This window comes from Neomonachus schauinslandi, chromosome 13 (genome assembly GCF_002201575.2).
Source record: "Neomonachus schauinslandi chromosome 13, ASM220157v2, whole genome shotgun sequence".
Taxonomy (NCBI): domain Eukaryota; kingdom Metazoa; phylum Chordata; class Mammalia; order Carnivora; family Phocidae; genus Neomonachus; species Neomonachus schauinslandi.
Genome location: NC_058415.1, coordinates 67,294,708 through 67,314,113, shown reverse-complemented (window position 1 = coordinate 67,314,113; position 19,406 = coordinate 67,294,708). Strand labels below are relative to the sequence as shown.

Below are 19,406 nucleotides of genomic sequence, written 5' to 3'. Positions count from 1 at the left end.
AATACCTAAAACATATGACATCCTCCCACTACCCTCCCACAAAGTCCAAAGACTAGCCACTACTTGGATGAGAGAACTGGCACAGAGTGGCAGGAAAGAACAATGGGGGGAAAACCAGTGTCACATACCAGTCCAGAGAACTGGGTCTTTATGAATAATGAAAGAGTCACATGGATGATTCTCTGTATCTTTATAAGAAGCCCCAATACACCAAATCACTAGATCTAATAACCATTTGTCTTTCCTATTTAAAAAAAGAAAACAACACTTTACTGAGGTATGATTGACATACAAAAAGTTATACATATTTAACATACACAACTTGATGAGTTTGGAGATAAGTATACTTCCACGAAATGATCACTATGAGCTATGCCATTGGCATAGCCATCACCTCCAAAAGTTTCCTCCCATCCTCTTTATTTTTGTTTTTGTGTAATAAGATCTACCCTCTTAGCAAGATTTTAAGTATATAATACAATATTGTTAACTATAGGCTCTAAACTTCAGTAGGTCTCTAGGACTTACTCATCCTGTATAAGTGAAACTTTGTCCTCTTTGACTTAACACCTTCCTATTTCCCCCTCCCTCCAGCCCCTGGCAACCACCATTCTACTCTCTGCTTCTATCTAACTATTTTAGATTCCTTATGTAAACAATGTCATGTGGTATCTGTCTTCTGTACCTGGTTTGTTTCAATTAGCATAATGTCTTCAAGGTTCATCCATGTTGTTGCAAATGGCAGGATTTTTTCTTTTTTAAGGCTGAATAATATTCCATTGTACATACATACCACATTTTCTTTAACCATTCATCCATTGATGAATGGGAAGTTTTTAGCCATGTTTCTTTAAATAATCTTTCTGCTCCTTTCCCTTTCTTTTCCTTCTGAGATTTCCACAATGCATATATTCATTTTCTTAAAGATATGCCATAAGTCCCATAGGCTTTCTTCAGTCTTTTCTATTCTTTTTTTCTTTTTGTTCCTCCAACTGGATAATTTCAAATGACATGTCCTTGAATGTGCTGATTCTTTCTTCTGCTTGATTGAGTCTGCTGTCGAAGCTCTCTGTTGAAATTTTCAGTTCAGTCTTTATATTCTTCTTCAGGTCTAGAATTTCTGTTTGGTTCTTTTTAATGTTTTCTATCTCTTTGTTGAACTTCTCATTGTGTTCATGTATTGTTTTCCAGACTTTATTTATTGTTTATCTGTGTTCTCTTGTGCTCACTGGGATTCTTTAAGATGATTATTTTGAATCCTTTGTCAAGCAATTCATAGATCTCCATTTCTTTGAAGTCAGTTACTGAAGCTTTATTTTGTTCCTTTGGTGGTATTTATTTTCCTATCTTCATGATCCTTGTACCTTGTATTGGTGTTTGCACATTTGAAAAAGTAGTCACCTTTTCCAATCTTTACAGAATGGATTTGTTAAGGAAAGCCTTCCGCCAGTCAATCCAGCCAGAGATTCTGTGTGAGCTCGCTGCTGGGGTCCACAGGTGGGCCTGGTCTCAGGGGGTCAAGGGCAGGCTGCTACTGGGGTTTGCAGGCCAGCTGTTGAGAAATGTACATTGTTGGTGAAATCCCCTACCTTTTTTCTTTGTTCTTAACTGATCCCCAGTGATCTAGTCTTGCTGATTCTCTCAATGTTCTGAGTGAAGCATTACAGAAGGGGGGTTCACAAGTAACACCCTGAAAGGCAGGGGAAGTTGAATGCTCACTTTGCTCTCTCTTTCCCTCGTAGAAGACTCACAAGCCAAGGGGATCCCTTTCAGCATTGCACTGTGCTGGCTTGAGGGAGTGGTGACATATATAAAGTGAAACTGTTCTTCTTACCCTTTCATTGCATCTTTTCTCATTTCTGTGCTCCACTGGGGTGCTGTAACCTCTCATCTGGATTCTAGAGCTCTAGTGATAATATTCTATTCCAGGGATGGTTGTTAAATCAGTGTTTCTGTGCAAGGGATGATGGCTGGAACTTCTTATTCTGCTATCTTGCTGATGCTATTCCTCTGATCTTTTCTATTTGTTAGCTTTCTCTGACTCTAATCCCAGATGTAACAGTGGGTTTTGATTCTTACGTTGCATGTGCATTTGCCAATTTCCATTATGGTACCGTAAAAATTGATCCGAGGCAAAACACCCAGAGGTGTTTGGACTTTGTTTTGGATCCTGTCTATTCTAACCTGATATATATAACTCCTTTCCCATTCTTAGTTTTGTCTTTAGTATGCTTGCCTCAATAGTAGCATCCCTTAGAGACTGCACTCTACTGCATAACTGGGGTGGAAAGATCATTCACATGGTATTCTACATTCAAAAATTTGCTGGGTTCTGGCTTTGGAAAATTCTGGGGTCTACAGAACACATGGGGAAAAAAACTGCCAGAATGAATTCAATCACATATTTTCTAGCATAACAATAATGTATATTAGTATATTCCATGAAATATCTAACTTTATACAATACAAGCATTTCTTACTCATCAGGTTTTTCTAATGTTAGCCATTTTTTTTTTTAACTTTGTAGGCTTAAAGAAAATCTACATCACTACAATTTTCTTAAAGAAGACATCTTTTTCACAGAGCTATGTCCATGATACTTGATTTGAGTGAAGTCAGGGCAGTTAGTTTGGGAAAGTCCCAAGACTTCAGCCCACATCCACCCTAACCCCCAACCCTTAGTTCATTATAAGAATTTGACATGAGAGTGTGCACTAAATGAGCACAAAAATCCAGTAGGGCAGCATTGTAGTGGCAAAAGAAGGCCATTTGCAGCAAAATTATATAAAGATGAAGATGTTTACATATTCATCCTTGTTTAGATCGCTGAATATTAAACTCAAGCAAAAGTCTGAGATTGGCTTATAATATTCAACCATACAAGGAAATTAAAACTACTGGTGGAAACTCTTCAGACAAAAAACTATCTTAAACCAACTATAAGTTGAGTAAGAAAAACATTTTTGTGCTGAGAAATGGTTTATTTAAGCACATCTGAAATCTGCCACATCTAACCCTCAGCCTTGCCACTCTCCACTTTAACCAGGGTCTGAAGCTATGAGATGATAAGAATAATTTTTTTTAGTTTTTAAACAAAGATGGGGAGGGACAGACAGCAGAAATGAAATATGCCTTTCTGTTCTTCTGATGGAATCTGATTATTGTTGCATTCTTAGGCTATTTTAGAGGTGATGGAGAGGGAGAAGTGGTGAAGTGAGCACGTGAAGTGAGAAGGCCTGAATGATTCATTAATTTTAGGATAGTCAATCTTGTCAGTCCTGTAAGTGAACTGGGAATTACGAGTCTCTCAGATCAGATACAGGAATCAGTGTCAGATCCCAGAGGGAATGAAGACTCTTGAATAAGAGGAACTTACTCCTCTGTGAGCTGTGACAGAGAAAGGTATGTGGCAATCTCCAGGGAGGATACCTGCAACGGCTGGGGCTTCATAACCCAAGGGTACACTCAGCTTAGAAACTACTTAGCAAAAGTGCTGGTGCTAACCACCTGGGGCAGCAAGAACCTGAAGTGTGAAAGGGTCTGGCTTCAAAACGTGTGTGAGCGACCAATTCAGGGAGCATTTGATGTCTAGACCAAGAGAGGAAGAAACTGAATGGTATAATTACACAAGAACAGTGATAGGAGAGGTGAAGGCTAAAAATGAGCTGAAGTTTATCAAAAATGCTTGTTTACATTATTCCAGCTGAACAATTTCATTTACCCATTTGAAAATTCAAATGGGTTTTGCTAATTGCCCAAAGCATGATTTTTTTTTTTAAGCTGTTGGTGTAACATGTTAACATTTTTGTGCTGTCCTACTCATCCTACACAATAGAATGGAGTACTTGGTCTCTAAGGTCCCCTCTAGCCTTATGTGAGGCAGCATGCTGGGGGTGGGGGCAGGAAGCACTCGACTGGGAACCGGAAGCCCAATTATTAACCAGAGGGTTCATCTTACATGAGCCATTTAATGTCTCCAATTCTCAGTTTCAACACTTGAAAATGGAATTAGAAATATCAGTTTTACTTGTCTCACAGTCTGTTATGAAGATCAAGTTATATACTTAGGTATTTTGAATAAACACAAAGCTTTATATGAACATAAGTGATTTTTAAAATAATCTGTGGAAGATTGTGGAAGATGACTAGCAGGGTCATCAAGCATGAGGCAGAGAAAACAAATGGAAGCATTGCAATCCCCACACTGAGGTGTTTCCTACTTTCTGTACCTAAATATCTTTCCCTACCAGAGTGTAAATTCTGAAAAGCAAGTACTAAGTCTTAGACACTTTTGTGCAGACCATAGCACAAAGCATCATCCTTAATGAGTAGTAGGATCCAATAAATGTTTGTTGAACTATACCACCCAGCTTTGGCTTCTGAATTTATATATTGATTAGCCAAGACAGTAAATGCGAGTAAATTGGGTGAAAGAAAGAAGAGGAACCTTACTTTATAAGAGGGAAAAACAGCCTTGTCACTGTGGTCCTTATTGTTGCCTTCACTGTGCTCACTGCCTTTTCTATTCTGAACACAGACTTCTGAGCACTCTAAGTTGTCAAGAGCTCTGTGGGCTTTCCAGAGTAGCAGCTTTGTGTGGCTAAACACAGGACGCGCTTTCTTTTTGCATTTTTTGGGGGGTAGGTTTACCAACAAAGTCGTTGTCCCTCTCTTCCTGGCCTTAGCCCTCTGCAGATCTAGTTATGCCATTTAGGTTCATGAAGTACAAATTAGCATAATCCGATTAGATTAGCTGCTGAGGGACGTCTTTGGTGTGAAAAGCAGAGAAAAACAAAAGTCTCTCACAAAGAGGGGAGCCTGGAGCTTGCAAGGGGAGGGGCGACAATTGGTCCTGGGCTGCAGGCCTGAAAGCTTGCACCTGCACAAGCCCTCTTGTAAATAAGGACTCTTAGATAGTATTAAACAGGGCACTGAGGAGTCCAGGGGAGTTTGGGGAGGTAAGCATCGGGAAGAGAAAGGCAAGACAGCAGCTCTGCATCCCATTAATTGATTTATCTGGATTGGCAAAGCGGGAGTTGCTGACAGAAGAGAATGCCCATTTGATTCCTACTCAGCATTGAGAGTGGGTCAGCCCCATAATCTGGCTTATCGAGATAAGCGTTTTAGAATCTCTGCAAGAGACTGATAAGGGGTTTACTTGTAGGGAACAAAGTTCATTGGATGTTTGTACTTTCTGAATTGGACTCCTGTATGTTTCCTTTATTTCTGGAAAAGAAGGGGGAAAGCGAGGTGGTGGTACCTGTTTTAGGTCTTTGGGTAATGTGTGCTTAGAAGCCACAGAAGAAAAACTCAACAGTCAACTTGTTGTAACAAGTGAAGCAAGAAAACTTTTTGACCGAGTGCACCTTTCTCTGCTCTAGGCCGTTTCTGGGTAGAGACGCAATTTTCATCATTTGGAAAACTAAGAAAGGGACTCTACGTGTGCAGTAAATCCCTGTGTGATCTCAGGTTTGTCTCTTAGACTCTTTTAAGCCACAATTCCTCCAGCTGTAAATTGGAACCAGTACTGCCATTAAATGGTTATTAGTATCAAAGATGGCATTTATAAAATGCCTGGCATGTAATAGACTCTCAATGGATATTAATGACCTTTCCTTAAGGTGTTTAAACATCCCTTCCCCATCCCCACCTTGCCATACTCATGTCTGTTTATGTTGTATGTCGACGTAGGGGTATCATGATCTTCAAACACAGAGCAGAGAGTTTACTAGTCCCAAGAGCTGACTTTCCTCTGCTTTGTCTCCCCCAACTCTTGGCCAGTATATCTTTCCTTCTCAGTTTCTGTGATGGAACATCTTTCCTCTGGGAGCCTAGAGTCATTTTGTCTCTCAGAGAGGACCCAGGAGACCCTACAAGGTTGTTTTCAGAAGCTCTGGAACCGAGGGAAAAAATTTAGTCTGAGGAGGCAGGTAGGAAAATAATTTCTATGTGCTAGAAGCCAAAGTGAGCATGCAGAACACCCTGAGTGTGAGATGGCGGTCTGGAGGCCTGATACCTAGAGGAAAGGGTAAGAAGGTGATCAGGGGAAGTCCTGAGAAGCTCATTAACCCTGACAGCCCATATCTCCCTTGGGCTGTGGGTTGAAACAATTGCACTTCATACATCTCTTACGTAGAGCGGTCAGATGGCATAAAAGGAAGTGGTGCAGGGTGTCCTTAGTCGGACAAGATGCTCTGCCTTCCCGTGCAGACTTTAGTAAAGGTCGCTTTTGCAAGTCTGACTTTTTCAGGGATATTTTACATCATGGTCAAGATAGAGATTAGGAACATAATTTGACAATATATGAAATTATATACAATTATATATCATGATATTTAGATCATGACCAAGTTAAAGACTTATCCAAACAATGCAAAGAAATATATTAATATTACATATCCCATACCAATTTCAGTAGATACCAAAAACCTTTCATTAAAATGTATTACCTGGCCCTTATTTGGGGCGATGTGGGGAGTGAAAACTGCCTTCCTCTATGCCCCAGGAGGTAGATCTATACAAACCTCAGCCTCCCGACTCTTGGACTTCTGGTTGGCTTCACAAATGGAAAGCAGTAGCAGAGCAGAGGGTAGCAGGAGAAAAAAAGGTCAAGGTATTTATCCGTCCCCCTCCCCACCCCTTCATCTGCAACCACAGCTCCTATCAGATGGCCCTTCATCCTGAACACGGCTTTACAGGAGGCCAGTCACACAGCGGGTACCAGGCAGTAGCAGACTTTACCTTTACCCAGCTCTCCCTTTCTGGAGACCCAATTTTTGAGAAAATTGTTCTTCTGAACTTTTATTTCTTTTTTTGTTTTTTTCCTTCCTTTTCTTTTTGTTTTGCCTCTTGGATGTTTCTTTTTCTTCCTGCCCAAGAGTGTGTATCCTCTTAGCTCTGCCAGGTTAGGATAGAAAGGGCCGATCTATCTCAGACCTGGTGGGCCCTGTGTCAGAGTTCCAGGAAGAAGTTTTTGAAACTTCTCTTTATTAGAGCCGAATTTAGAATTTGGTGAGGGAACAATTTTATCTATTTGAATTTATTTGAAATATGTAATTTTCAATGTCTTAATAAGTCCTTCGTATTAAAGGGGAGGAAATACTCAGCATCCCACCACCACCACCATTTCTTGCCTCAGAAACCTCAAAAATGGGACCTCACAGCAAGATTTTAAAGTGGGTTCAAAAAAACAAAAACCTCAGAATGAAGGAAGTGTTTCTAACTATGACTAGAAATCCAGAACCATAAAACTGATAAATTGTATAACATAAAAATCAAATTCTTATACATGGCAAATGAACACCATAAACAAAGTCATAAGACAAATAAAATATTGGAGGGGGGATATTTGTTATTCAGGAATATGGTTGATCTCCTTCATATGTAAAGAGCTTTTAGAAACTGGAAATAAAAAGCCCAACAACCCAACAGGAAAAAAAGCTAAAAATATCTAGAGACAGTCCACAAAAACACAAATGATTCATAAGCATATGATGTCAGCCTCACTCATAAAAAGAAAAATGCAAATTAAAACTGCATTGAGATAACATTTTCACCTATCAGATTGGCAAGTATCCCAGCAATGATCAATATGCTCTATAGTTGACTGTGGAAACAAGAATTCCCACACATTGCTGCTAACAGTGCACTTATCCCACAGATATCTACAAATGGGAAATCTTGTGTGTTGAAGGCTATTCATTGCTATTCATTGCAGCATTGTTAGTATCAGCAAAAGGCTGGAAAAAGACCCAGTGTCCCTCAGTAACTAAGGCACATCCATATGATATAATACATGCGGAGGTTAACAAGAGTGAGAAAGTTCTCTATGGTATTGGAAGATCTCCAGGATATAGTGTTAAGAGAGAAAGCAAGGTGGTATAAGAAAGAAGGAAATGAGAATATATAGTTTTGTTTGCACAAAGATACAGGTACATTAGTTAAAAGATAATGGTTCACTCCTGGTGTTGTACACTCTAAGGGTTTTGATAAATGTATAATGACATATGGAAGATGGCAGAATAGGAGGATCCTAAACTCAGGTTTAGGGGATTAACCGTACACTTATGATGAACACTGAATAATGTACAGAATTGTTGAATAACTGTATTATACACCTGAAACTAGTATAATACCGTATGTTAACTATATTGGAATTTTAAAAAATTCTAGTTTTGTATTCACTAGAAGGACTAATTTTGTATTCACTAAAAGGACTTCTTTGTTATCATTGATTAATTTTATAACTAGATATTACATAAACTCATACAAATAAATGTTACTGATTTTAAAAATCTAGTTTTTGTTCATGTTACGAGTTGGCATCCTGAATAAAATTTCGACTGGGAGGGGCACCTAGGTGGCTCAGTCCATTAAGCATTCAACTCTTGGTTTTGGCTCCGGTCATGATCTCAGGGTTGTGAGATCGAGGCCCCCCCCCACAACCCCTTGGGCTCCACACTCAGAATGGAGTCTGCTGGGGATTCTCTCTCCCTCTCCCTGTGCCCCTCCCCCCATTCACACTCTAAACACATACATACATACAATCTTAAAAAAAATTTCTGCTGGAGGGAAAAATGTATAATAACATGTATGCATCATTATAATATCATACAGAATGATTTCACTGCCCTAAAAATCCTTTGAGCTCTCCCTATTCATCCTACCCCCGCCCACTTCTGGCAACCACTGATGTTTTTACTGTCTTCACAGTTTTGCCTTTTCCAGAATGTCATGTAGTTGGAATCAGACAATATCTAGTTTTTGCAGATTGGCTTATTTCACTTGGTGATATGCATTTAAGTTTCCTCTTTGTCTTTTCCTGGCTTGAAAGCTCATCTCCTTTTAGTGAATAATATTACTTTGTCTAGATGTACCACAGTTTATTTTTCTATTCATCTACTAAAGGATATCTTTGTTGCTTCCAAGTTTGGGCAATTATGAATAAAGCTGCTACACATCTGTGTGAAGGTATTTGTGTGGACATAAGTTTTCAACTCCTTTGGGTAAAAACTGAGGAGTGCAATTGCTGGAGTGTATGGAAGGATATGTTTCGTTGTCTAAGAAACTGCCGAACTGCCATCCAAAGCAGCTGTGCTGCTTGGCATTTTTACCGGCAATGTCTAAGAGTTCCTGCTGCTCCCTATGCTTTCCAACATTTGCTGTTGTCAGTGATCATTTCAGCTGTTCTAATAGGTGTATAACGGTATCTCATTGTTTTAATTCACCTTTCCCTGATGACATATGATGTGGAGCATATTTCCATATGCTTATTTGACCTCTGTATATCTTCTTTGGTGAGGTGTCTATTAAGGTCTTTGGCCCATTTTTTAATTGGGTTTTTTGTTTCTTTCCTGTTGAGTTCTTTGTATATTTTGGATAACAGTCCTTTACCAGATGCGTCTTTTGAAAATATTTTTTTCTCCAATCTGTGGCTTGTCTTCTCATTCTCTTGACATTGTCTTTCACAGAGCTTAATAATCTTTTTAAAAGAAAAAATAATGCTGTTACTAACCCCAGTCCCACTCTCTTTTTTCTTTTTTTTTCTTTAAAAAAATAGCCTTCGAGAGGTGACTGGCTTGCTAGCTGGTAGAGGATGCCACTCTTAATCTCAGGGTGGTGAATTCAAGCCCCACACTGGGCATGGAGTCTATTTAATTAAAAAAACAGCTTTGGAAAGTGACTTTTTGATAACCATTTCCTGGGCATATTACTATATCCTCCCTATTATCTCAATCCTATCTTTAAAAACATTACTTCTAAAATACAAAAACTATAGATTTTAAAACACTTCAACAATTTATAAAAATATGGCAGTTGTGGGCGCCTGGGTGGCTCAGTCATTAAGCATCTGCCTTCGGCTCAGGTCATGATCCCAGGGTCCTGGGATCGAGCCCCGCATCGGGCTCCCTGTTCCGCAGGAAGCCTGCCTCTCCCTCTCCCATTCCCCCTGCTTGTATTCCCTCTCTCGCTGTGTCTCTCTCTGTCAAATAAATAAATAAAATCTTTAAAAAAAAAAAAAGAACTAAAAAAAAAATATGGCAGTTGTACTGAGACCATTTTATTTTAGTATACTCATAGCCACAAATGATAAAATGTATAGCTTTTTAACTTTTTATACATTTAGCCTATCCACTTAAACATTTTATCTCACTGGGTAACACTTACACATTTATTCTTTAAGCAGAAGTACTGGGGAAAAAAGATGTTTATGGCTTGGAAATTTTGTATTTTTAAACTTTTGCTTAGAAAGTTCTCTTTTCATCTATGCATGTGACTATCTGCTGAAAACTAATTTTTACTCCAAAATATTTTTCAATATGTTTGCCCAAATTAGGGCTCCAAGGCAAAAGCTTTTTAGAAGATTCAGATCTTAACTTGGCAAACACTATATTATCTTGTTTGTTCATTTGATTGTTTTGTCTTCAGCAGCCCTCTCCTCTCCTTTTTAAATCTACTCACGCCCACATGCCGGGAGAGTAAACTCAGAGAACATTTGGGGCTCTCCTCTCACATACTGTTTAAAAGCTAAACATGTATCCGGTTTTTGCCCAGGAAGTGCCTGATGCTCAGTCTGGCAGGCACAGTAATATTCTGTCCTATCCTGAATATTACCGTGCCATGTGATAAGACTGGGGACATCCCAGGACCCTTGGCGGCAATTCCTCCCCCTGGCTCCTCCCTATGGGATCTGGCTCATACCTCCTTGGGTAGAGTGTTAAAGAGCCACCAAGAAACTGGATCTTGGGCCAACAGATCCTCAGCTATAACCTTGTCTAGTTACTTATTGGTCCAAACTGAATGGAGTTGAAGGGCAGGCCAAAAGATGTTACTGATATGACAACCTCTCCCTCCGAACTTCTCTTAGAGACCCAAGAGTCTCATGTAACTGATTAGCCCAACCCCTTCCACATATTTTCCGGGCTCCATTGTCTCATTTTTTAAATCCTTCAAAATTCATTCTTTGTGCGATGCCTGTATGAGGTGCAACGGGGTTGGTGCTTCCCAATTGCTGACACAATTGTACACTCTTTTTTTTTTTTTAAAGATTTTATTTATTTATTTGAGAGAGAGAGAGAGCACAAGAGGGGGGGAGTGGGAGAGGGAGAAGCAGACTCCCTGCTGAGCAGGGAGCCCGATGCGGGACTCGATCCGGGGACTCCAGGATCATGACCTGACCCGAAGGTAGTAGCTTAACCAACTGAGCCACCCAGGCGCCCACAATTGTACACTCTTGGGTGTATCACTGGTTGGTGGAAAGAGAACATGTGCACACATACACACATCATCAAGTTTGTTGGTTTATTTAGTGAAAGATCCAAAAAAAATACCCTGAAGTTATCTGACTACTGGAGCAGATGCTAAATATTCACCACAGCACTCCACTTCTTCCAAACTGGGGAGAGGGTCACAGTGGCCATAAGCCTATGTGCAAGGCAGAGTCTTGTTGAATCCAAGAGATTTAATTCTCTGCTCTTCCACAGTGTTTCTAAACCTGGGACTTGTATCACTAGTTAAAAAGAATTGATACAGCTAAACTGAATATAGGAAGAGAATACAATCCCATACCCAGTGAAGAAAAACACTATCCATTTCCTTAGACCCTCCTTCCTCCTCAACTCCAGAGGAGCTAAAACCAGAAGAAGAACAGGTAGGAGATGTGGAGGAGTAGATTTCCCACCTTGTACATGCTTGTGCACGCACGTGTGTGTGCGCGCACACACACACACACACACAGTCATTCACAAGTACCAATGCCCTGAGCCATAGTTCATGCTCAAGCCAAGGGGGAAGGGGGAAGCCAAGTCCAAACAGAGGAACAAACAGCTTCTCCTGCAGGCTCCTCCTTTCAAGCCTGCCTCTGCAGGACAGTATCCTCACCGTGTCTTACGGTGGTATCACCCCCAGCTTGGTGCTTCTAAACGAGAGGCTTTGTTTTTCAGGGTTGTGTTTGGTTACTCAATAGTGTTATTGGGTAATATGCCTGCTCCATAATGTTCCATGAAAGTGGTCAGGATTTAAAAAATTAAGAATTCCCACACCTGATATTTATCCAAAGGACACAAAAATAGTGATTCGAAAGAGTCCATGTTTATAGCAGCAACGTCCACAAAAGTCATTCTGGAAAAACAGTATGGAGGTTCCTCAAAAAGTTAAAAATAGAGCTACCTGATGACCCAGCAATTGCACTACTAGTTATTTACCCAAAGGATACAAAAATGGTGATTCGAAGGGGCACATGCACCCCAATGTTTATAGCAGCAATGTCCACAATAGCCAAACTATGGAAAGAGCCCAGATGTCCACTGACATATGAATGGATAAAGAAGAGGTGGTGTATACATATACAATGGAATATTACTCAGCCATCAAAAAGAATGAAATCATGCCATTTGCAATGACGTGGATGGAACTAGAGTGTATTATGCTAGTGAAATAAGTCAGTCAGAGAAAGACAAATACCATATGGTTTCATGCATATGTGGAACTTAAGAAACAAAACAGATGAACATAGGGGAAGGGAAGGAAAAATGAAATAAGACAAGAACAGAGAGGGAGGCAAACCGTAAGAGACTCTTAATTATAGGAAACAAACTGAGGGTTGCTGGAGGGGAGGTGATTGGGGGGTGGGGTAACTGGGTGATGGGCATTAAGGAAGGTACTTGATGTAATGAATGCTGGGTGTTATATGCAACTGATGAATCACTAAATTCTATCCCTGAAACAAATAATATAGTATGTGTTAACTAAATTAAATTTTAATTTTAAAAATAAATAAAAAATAAACATAAATAAAAAGAATTCCCACACCTGAAACTAATGCAGCATTGTATGTCAAATATACTTCAATTAAAAAAAGACAATAACTTTTTAAAATTTAAAAATAAAAAAGAATTAAGAATTTTGATGCAAAAAAAATCTGTGAAAAGCAGTAATTTTGAGTAAAAATGACTGAGAGTCAAATTCTGACTCTGCAGTGGAAACTTGAGCAAGATAAATAAACTCCTAAACTTCAGTTTCCTCATCTGTGAAGTGAGAACAACACACATAATTAACATAATGTTAACAATACAACATTGTTATGAAGATTAGGTGAGCTGACACATTGGAAGCTCTTGGCTCAGTTTCTGGCATTTGGGAGGAACCCCAAGAGTCTGAGCTCTTATTCTTATTATTATACTTTTATGTACATTGTAAAATTCTGAAACAGAGATCCATGCCCATACATCTCTGACCATAATTCCGATTAATTCTTTATGATAGGTTCCTAGAAGGATAATTACTTAGGTCCAAGCATCTGAACATATTGGATGATAATCCTGTTTTGTCAGAGTTATCCAGAAAAGGCAATTCAACAGTTTGCTTCACTTGACTACCAGAAAATCCTCGAGCTCTGGAAGTTAAATTCTTAAATTTATTTGGCAGATGACAAACCTAACTAAATTTATGTATATTTATGTTAAAATCTAGTGCTCTTTAAGATCTCTTTGTGATAGGTCATCAGCAAGAAAGAGAAAATAAGAGGGAACGTTTCCCTATTTCTGGTAAACCCAACAGTCCCAGAGGCGAAAGTGGTTTAGGAGACTGCCCCTGGCTTCCAGCAATCCTTTGAGTGCATTCATTCCTTGGCATTCCTTTCTAACACCTGCCAGTTTAAATCCCTCACTTTGCATTGCCATTGGACTTTCAGATTCCCTCCTTATCTTTGACCTTTTTATTTAAGGATGTGACTTTTAACTAACCTTTGGCCTGTGGGTCAGCAGTTAAGCTGTCCATTCTCCCAGACTTCTTTCATCTTTTGCCTTTTTAAGGACAAAGCCAATTGTGCATAACTTACACATATTTTGGCCATCTCAAGCCATTCTTAGGTGGTGAAACCTCCTAAGACAGTTGCTGCCAGGGGCACACCGAATAGAAACGAGAAACAAACTGTTAAGAAGAGCAATAGACTTTGGGTTTCTCAGGAAAACTCAGCCTGTTCCAGTTTCATTTCAATGTCCTCTTTTAGGGGAAGCTAGAGGATTATTCTTAACAGAGGCAGTCTCGATACAGTTTTCTCATTTTGAAAGTGAGGTCTCTTGCTTGTGAGGAGTAAATGTTAAAAACCATCCCTCTCCTCAAGGAGATCTTAGCTTACTGGAGAAGGGGGACAGAATATACACACATGTCTGCAACCTAGAGTAGAGGAAGTAAGGGTCGCGAAGCACAAAAGGGAATTCTGAGAAAGGAGAGTTTCAATTGAATGGTGGAAATCTAGGAGGACTTCATGTAAGAGATGGTGTTTAAACGAGGAGTCAAGCTTTGTGAAGGAGTGGTGTTTAAGATCAGTCATGAAGGATGTTAGTGAGTGGAATTTGGTGCAGGTGGAGGGGTGAGTAGAATGAGAATGGGAACATTCATGCATGCAAGTGGAATCACAAGAGAAAAGTCAGAGCTACTAAGAAGTAGAACATGTCTGGGGACTATCAAGGGAGGTAGTTTCATTAGCATGTACAATATATTTAGGGGATTGTGGAAGGTACAAGGAAGGACCAGGCTGCAGAGTGCCTGGAGTAAGGCATTTGTCTCAGTCTGGTGGACAAGATGCTGAAGGTTTGATAGCTAGGGAGTGATCTGACCCCAGCTGTGGTTTGAGAAGGACAGTGAGGGAGCTGTGTGTAAGGTGAAATGAAGAGAGAGCCAGAGGTAGAGAGAGAGAGAAATAGAGAGGAGAGAAAGACTAACCAGGGCATGTTAGATTTTTTCTAGACTAAAGACAATAGTGGGGGAGGGGGTCAAAGCCAGAGCAGTGGCTGTGAGGATGGAGAGAACAGGAGGAAAAGCTTAGTAAATTTATGAAATTCTTTTTTTTAAGAATAATTTCTTTTCTTAAATAATTTATTTGCAATAAATTAATAGTTAAATAGCAAATTCAGTGGTTAAAAACTCACAAAACACATCAACAAAAAAATCTTTGGTTAATACATCTAATCACATTCTATAAAGCACAATAAATCAATTTCAATAAAAAGGCATATGAAGACTACTGTATGCTGTTGAAAAGAGATGAGCATAACAATAAGGTGCTTATCTGTTTTCAATCTTAAAAAACTTAGAGGCTGAACAGGGCTGTAGAAAGGTTGGACACAGGGTCAGGAAATCAGGCACCGTGTCCTGGGTTTCCATTAATTGTCCATGGGACCTCTGGAAAGTCACTTCATAACACTGTGGACCTATTTTCTCCTCTGTAAAACAAGGAGTAAAACAAGCCAATCTCATGACCTATATAAATCAGTGGCCCTGTTTATGCCTGGTTTCCAGAAATTTCTAGTGGTGTCCAGAGCAGACCAAACATTTTTTTCAAGTAACAGAGTAGTGTAGATATAATCCATCTAAACTTTTCTGTTGGGTTCAAATAATCCATAAAGAGATGTACCATCAGTGAACTATAATGTGTTTTAATGGAAAATTCTTACTACTGCAATCACCAAGCCTTGAGTATAAGACACCATGAAAGACCACAGAGTAATTTTTGAATTAGTTTCCAGTCCCATGGATACCTTGCCAAAGGTTTTGATCCATGTGTACCTAGAATTCCTTTTGACAGTCACTTTAACCCCACACAACTTGATATACCAAAATCTAAGCTTGTAAATAATTTAAGAGGTAAATTACATCAAGTAATATTTTAAGTGTTTATTCGTTTATCAATGGAATTTCCTGCAGGGTTTCTTTAAATCATTATCCCCCTCATATAGTTTAATGATAACTCAATCTCACGACTTTTCAGGAGCACTCTCTTACACTTTAGTGGAAAGGCCCTCTGTACTGACAGACATGGCCCCAACAGCAGAAAAGGGCACTCATTCTGAGAAGAGCAGTAAAATCCTGCATTCAGGCAAAGAGGTCCTCTGTGCCCTCGTCAGCAACATGTTAATAGGAAGCTAACATAAAAACGCTGTCAAAAGTGTTATTTTGATTTAATGCTAGATGAAGAGAGTAAGTAATGTTCAATTGACAACTGTCATCAAAGCTTTGAGATATACTATCAGTTGGTAGTTTGGGGACAAATTTAAGTCCACATAACCTCATGAGCAAGAAATGCACATTTGGAGGAAGTCCCTTAGTCTCTGTGCATATGTGTTTCCCTGGACTACTCTGGGTCCATAGGGAAGTGTATAGAATGCAGTTTAAAGGAAGACCTAGAAGGAAAACATAGTGCTTCGGATAAATGCACTGGGCTATGAGTGTGAATGCTGTGTAAATGTTAATGACATTATGACCTTGTTATTTGGGGGGAAGGAGATTTTGGGGGAGCCTCATCTAGCTTTTTTTCTGATCACCAAACCAAAGAGGCTCAGTTCAACCTTCCATAAATCAATATCTTCTTTCTAGAGTAGCAGGAAATTTAAATTCTTCTATTGTGTATACACTGGAAACCCATAATTGCAAATCCATCAGTTTCATACCTGTGGTTCAGAAGGTTTTAAAACCAATGCACTGTCAAGAACTTTAGGGAAATAAAATGTCCCAGAGACAATCAACTGACATTATTTGTATTCTGGGCTCAGCTATGGGATTCATCCTTGAATCCATCTTTGAATCCAATCATGGGGGGGGGGGGGGCACGTGGTTGTGAGTAGTTCTGCCAGATCCGCACTGTTTCATTGACTAGTGGGTACCACTCCTACCAGCATAAGATTGAGCTAATGCTCCATAGCTAGGAAGACAAATTACAAATTCATTAATTTATTAAAGTCTGTTATTACATTCCCATTGTCTACTCTAGATCTTTTGTTTAAACTAAGCTCTCTGTTAAATGAGTTGTTAAATGGTAATGTTTGGATTTTCATAATTATATTTGAAGTTTACAGGTCTTAAACCAGGAGGAACTCAGGCTGAATTAAACGTTTTAATGCCTGACATGCGCAACTAAGGGGTTAGATAACCTATTTTAGCTATTTAGAAAACTATGAACTCTAATTCATAAATTATCAAGTCCTTTCCTCTCACAGAAATAATCCACCATTTGGCTTTAGAGATAACATAGATATAAATGGCTCAAGGCAGGTAACACTTCATATTTCCACAGGGATAAAGGATGCAGAGCTCTTCCACGTGTTATCTGCTGTGTTTCTGTAATCCTCACGTGTCAGGAGGGTCTTTTCCCTCAAGTTTTCACAAGTCTCCAGGTTGGTTTCCGTGAGGGCTCTCTTCACATTTATCAACGTTATTTTGTTCACCCTCGATCACATATACCTCATTCTTCAAAACAATCTGTAAAACATGTTCTGAGGCAAGTATTTTCTACTCATCTGTCTGAGATCAGTCATGGGGAAACTCCTTCCTTGTAACTGAAAACATACTGAGTAAAACAGCGATTTCCAAACCTGTTTTTAACCTATGCTTCCCCCCCCCCCCCCCCCACCCCCGCCCAAACAACATCTTATGCAGATCCTGGATCCATAAAATAGAGGCAGGCTGCTCTGCCTGGAGCTCCGCGGGTGGCAGACTCCAAAGCCATCTTCCTCATGGCCTCTGTCTGGCTCCCTGCAGCTGTCCCTGAGCCACCTCCTGTGAAGCTTAAATGCATGCCTCACAAATTATTCATCAAGTTGACACTGGAACATGCAAAAGGCTGTCGACAGCCAGTGGCTTCTGAGCAATTGCTGCCCTGGGTGAGGACAGCCAGAGCCCCGCTACGCAATGCTGTGGCTTGGTTCAAGTGAAGGAACCTGGTAGTCACCGAGTAGAGTCTTGTCCGGCAGGTGGGATCCTTGGGGGAAGAGTCCCAGAATGTTTCCCTGAGCAGCCACTCCAGTTTGCTGCAGGGTTTGCTCCCCCAAGACCTTGACCAAGAAGTTGATGTACCTCATTGCCAGGCGAAGCGTTTCATTTTTGCTCAGCTTTTTGTCTGGAGGGTGTGTGGGGATGAGCTTCCTCAGCTTGGCAAAGGCGCTGTTGACGTTCTGCTGCCTCCACCGCTCCCTGGTACTTGTGAAGATCTTCCTGGTCATGTTTGAGTTCCTGAGACAGGAAAGAGAAAGGGCCCTAAGGGCCAATACCTTGTAAGCGATGGTGGGTATCGCATGTCCTGCCAAGAATTTGAGATATTAGATCTTTTTGACCCAGGTTTTAGGAAATTCCACTTCCTTATTTTTAGTTTTGGGGTTTGTTTGTTTGTTTGTTTTTTCTCTTTTCTTTCTTTTTTTTTTCTTTTTGAGTCTTCCTTTTGATAAAAGAAGAAAATGTGGTAGAAGAAAGGACAGTGTAAGAACAGTACCCTTCAGCCTTTTTCTCCCTAGATGTTTCGAAGCCTCCTGTCGCAAGATTGTTTTATCCCAGTATCCCCACTATTTCTTTTATCACCAAATCCTCCAAATTGTTCAGGATCAGGCACAGTATAGGATTTAGTACTTGCGCAGATAAAATATATATTTAGCCAATAGGGATTTAAATATGGATTCTCAAAAAAATAAAAGCTGTACTCCTAGCTTTCACTAATAAGATAATTTGGGGAATGAAGATGATAGCGTGAAGACCTCACCTGGAGTGTTGGGCCTCACTGTGCAAGACCTAAAATATCCAGCCTGGACCACATTTAGAGGAGGAGGAACAGAGTAACGAAGAGTCTTGAAACCCTGTTGTATGAACAACAGAAGTGGGGATATTTGGTGTGACAAGAAGAAAAGACAAGGGGCAGGTGGGAGTGGCGATTTGCCGTGGATGCTACAGAAGATATTCAGGCCTCCACAAGCCTGCACTTGGGTGACCTTTCCAACCCCGGGAGAGTTGACTATCACCATCTACTGCCAAATCTTCCTCTGCCATGTTTAACTCTTAGAGGCATGGGTCCCTTTTGCCAGGCAGCTTGCATTAACATGCGTTAGTGGGAATGCAGAAGATGCATCAGCAAACAAACCCCTCTGTGTTCTCAGCATCTGGTGGATATTGAGCACCAGAGCTCTACTCTGGAAATAGGAACCCCTCATCCCTCTCAAAACTCTGTGTCATAAGGAAGCAGTACACTCACCAGATCCCTGCAGTTCTGGAGGCAGGTACAGCAGGAGCTCAGCATAGGGGAAAAACGACCTTCTCCCTCAGAGGGTGTGTGTTCTGGTCACAGCACCAAACACCAACCAGCTGTGAGGCGCTGCCTAAGTCACTTCACCAACCTGAGCCTCTCCTCAGCTATACCATGGGCGTAATTATACCGTCCTTTCCTCAGAGTTTGTTGTACGGATTAAACGGAATACTGCATGTGAAAGCATTCTGTGAACTATAAACTAAGGAATGTAAGCGCAACCAGCGCCTTTGCTTTGTGTCAGGTATTGTTTCTCATGCATTAATTCGTGCTAAACACATACGCAAGCAGTGCTGGCTGTGTGACGGCATTGTAGACACTGCTGGGATTGGCCGAGGGCCGC

General features: G+C 40.3%; 1 protein-coding gene across 1 annotated transcript; it reads right to left on the bottom strand.

Annotated features, from left to right (window-relative positions):
• Positions 1 to 17,678: 17,678 nt before the first annotated feature.
• TAL2 (TAL bHLH transcription factor 2) lies at positions 17,679 to 17,996 on the bottom strand. Its single transcript, XM_021691613.1, has one exon. It carries the CDS (start codon positions 17,994 to 17,996, stop codon positions 17,679 to 17,681), a length of 318 nt encoding a protein of 105 aa, XP_021547288.1.
• Positions 17,997 to 19,406: the final 1,410 nt, after the last annotated feature.

What these genes read in the sequence shown, in the direction of transcription:
- TAL2 (XM_021691613.1), bottom strand. Translation starts at nt 17,996, where the DNA reads ATGACCAGGAAGATCTTCACAAGTACCAGGGAGCGGTGGAGGCAGCAG.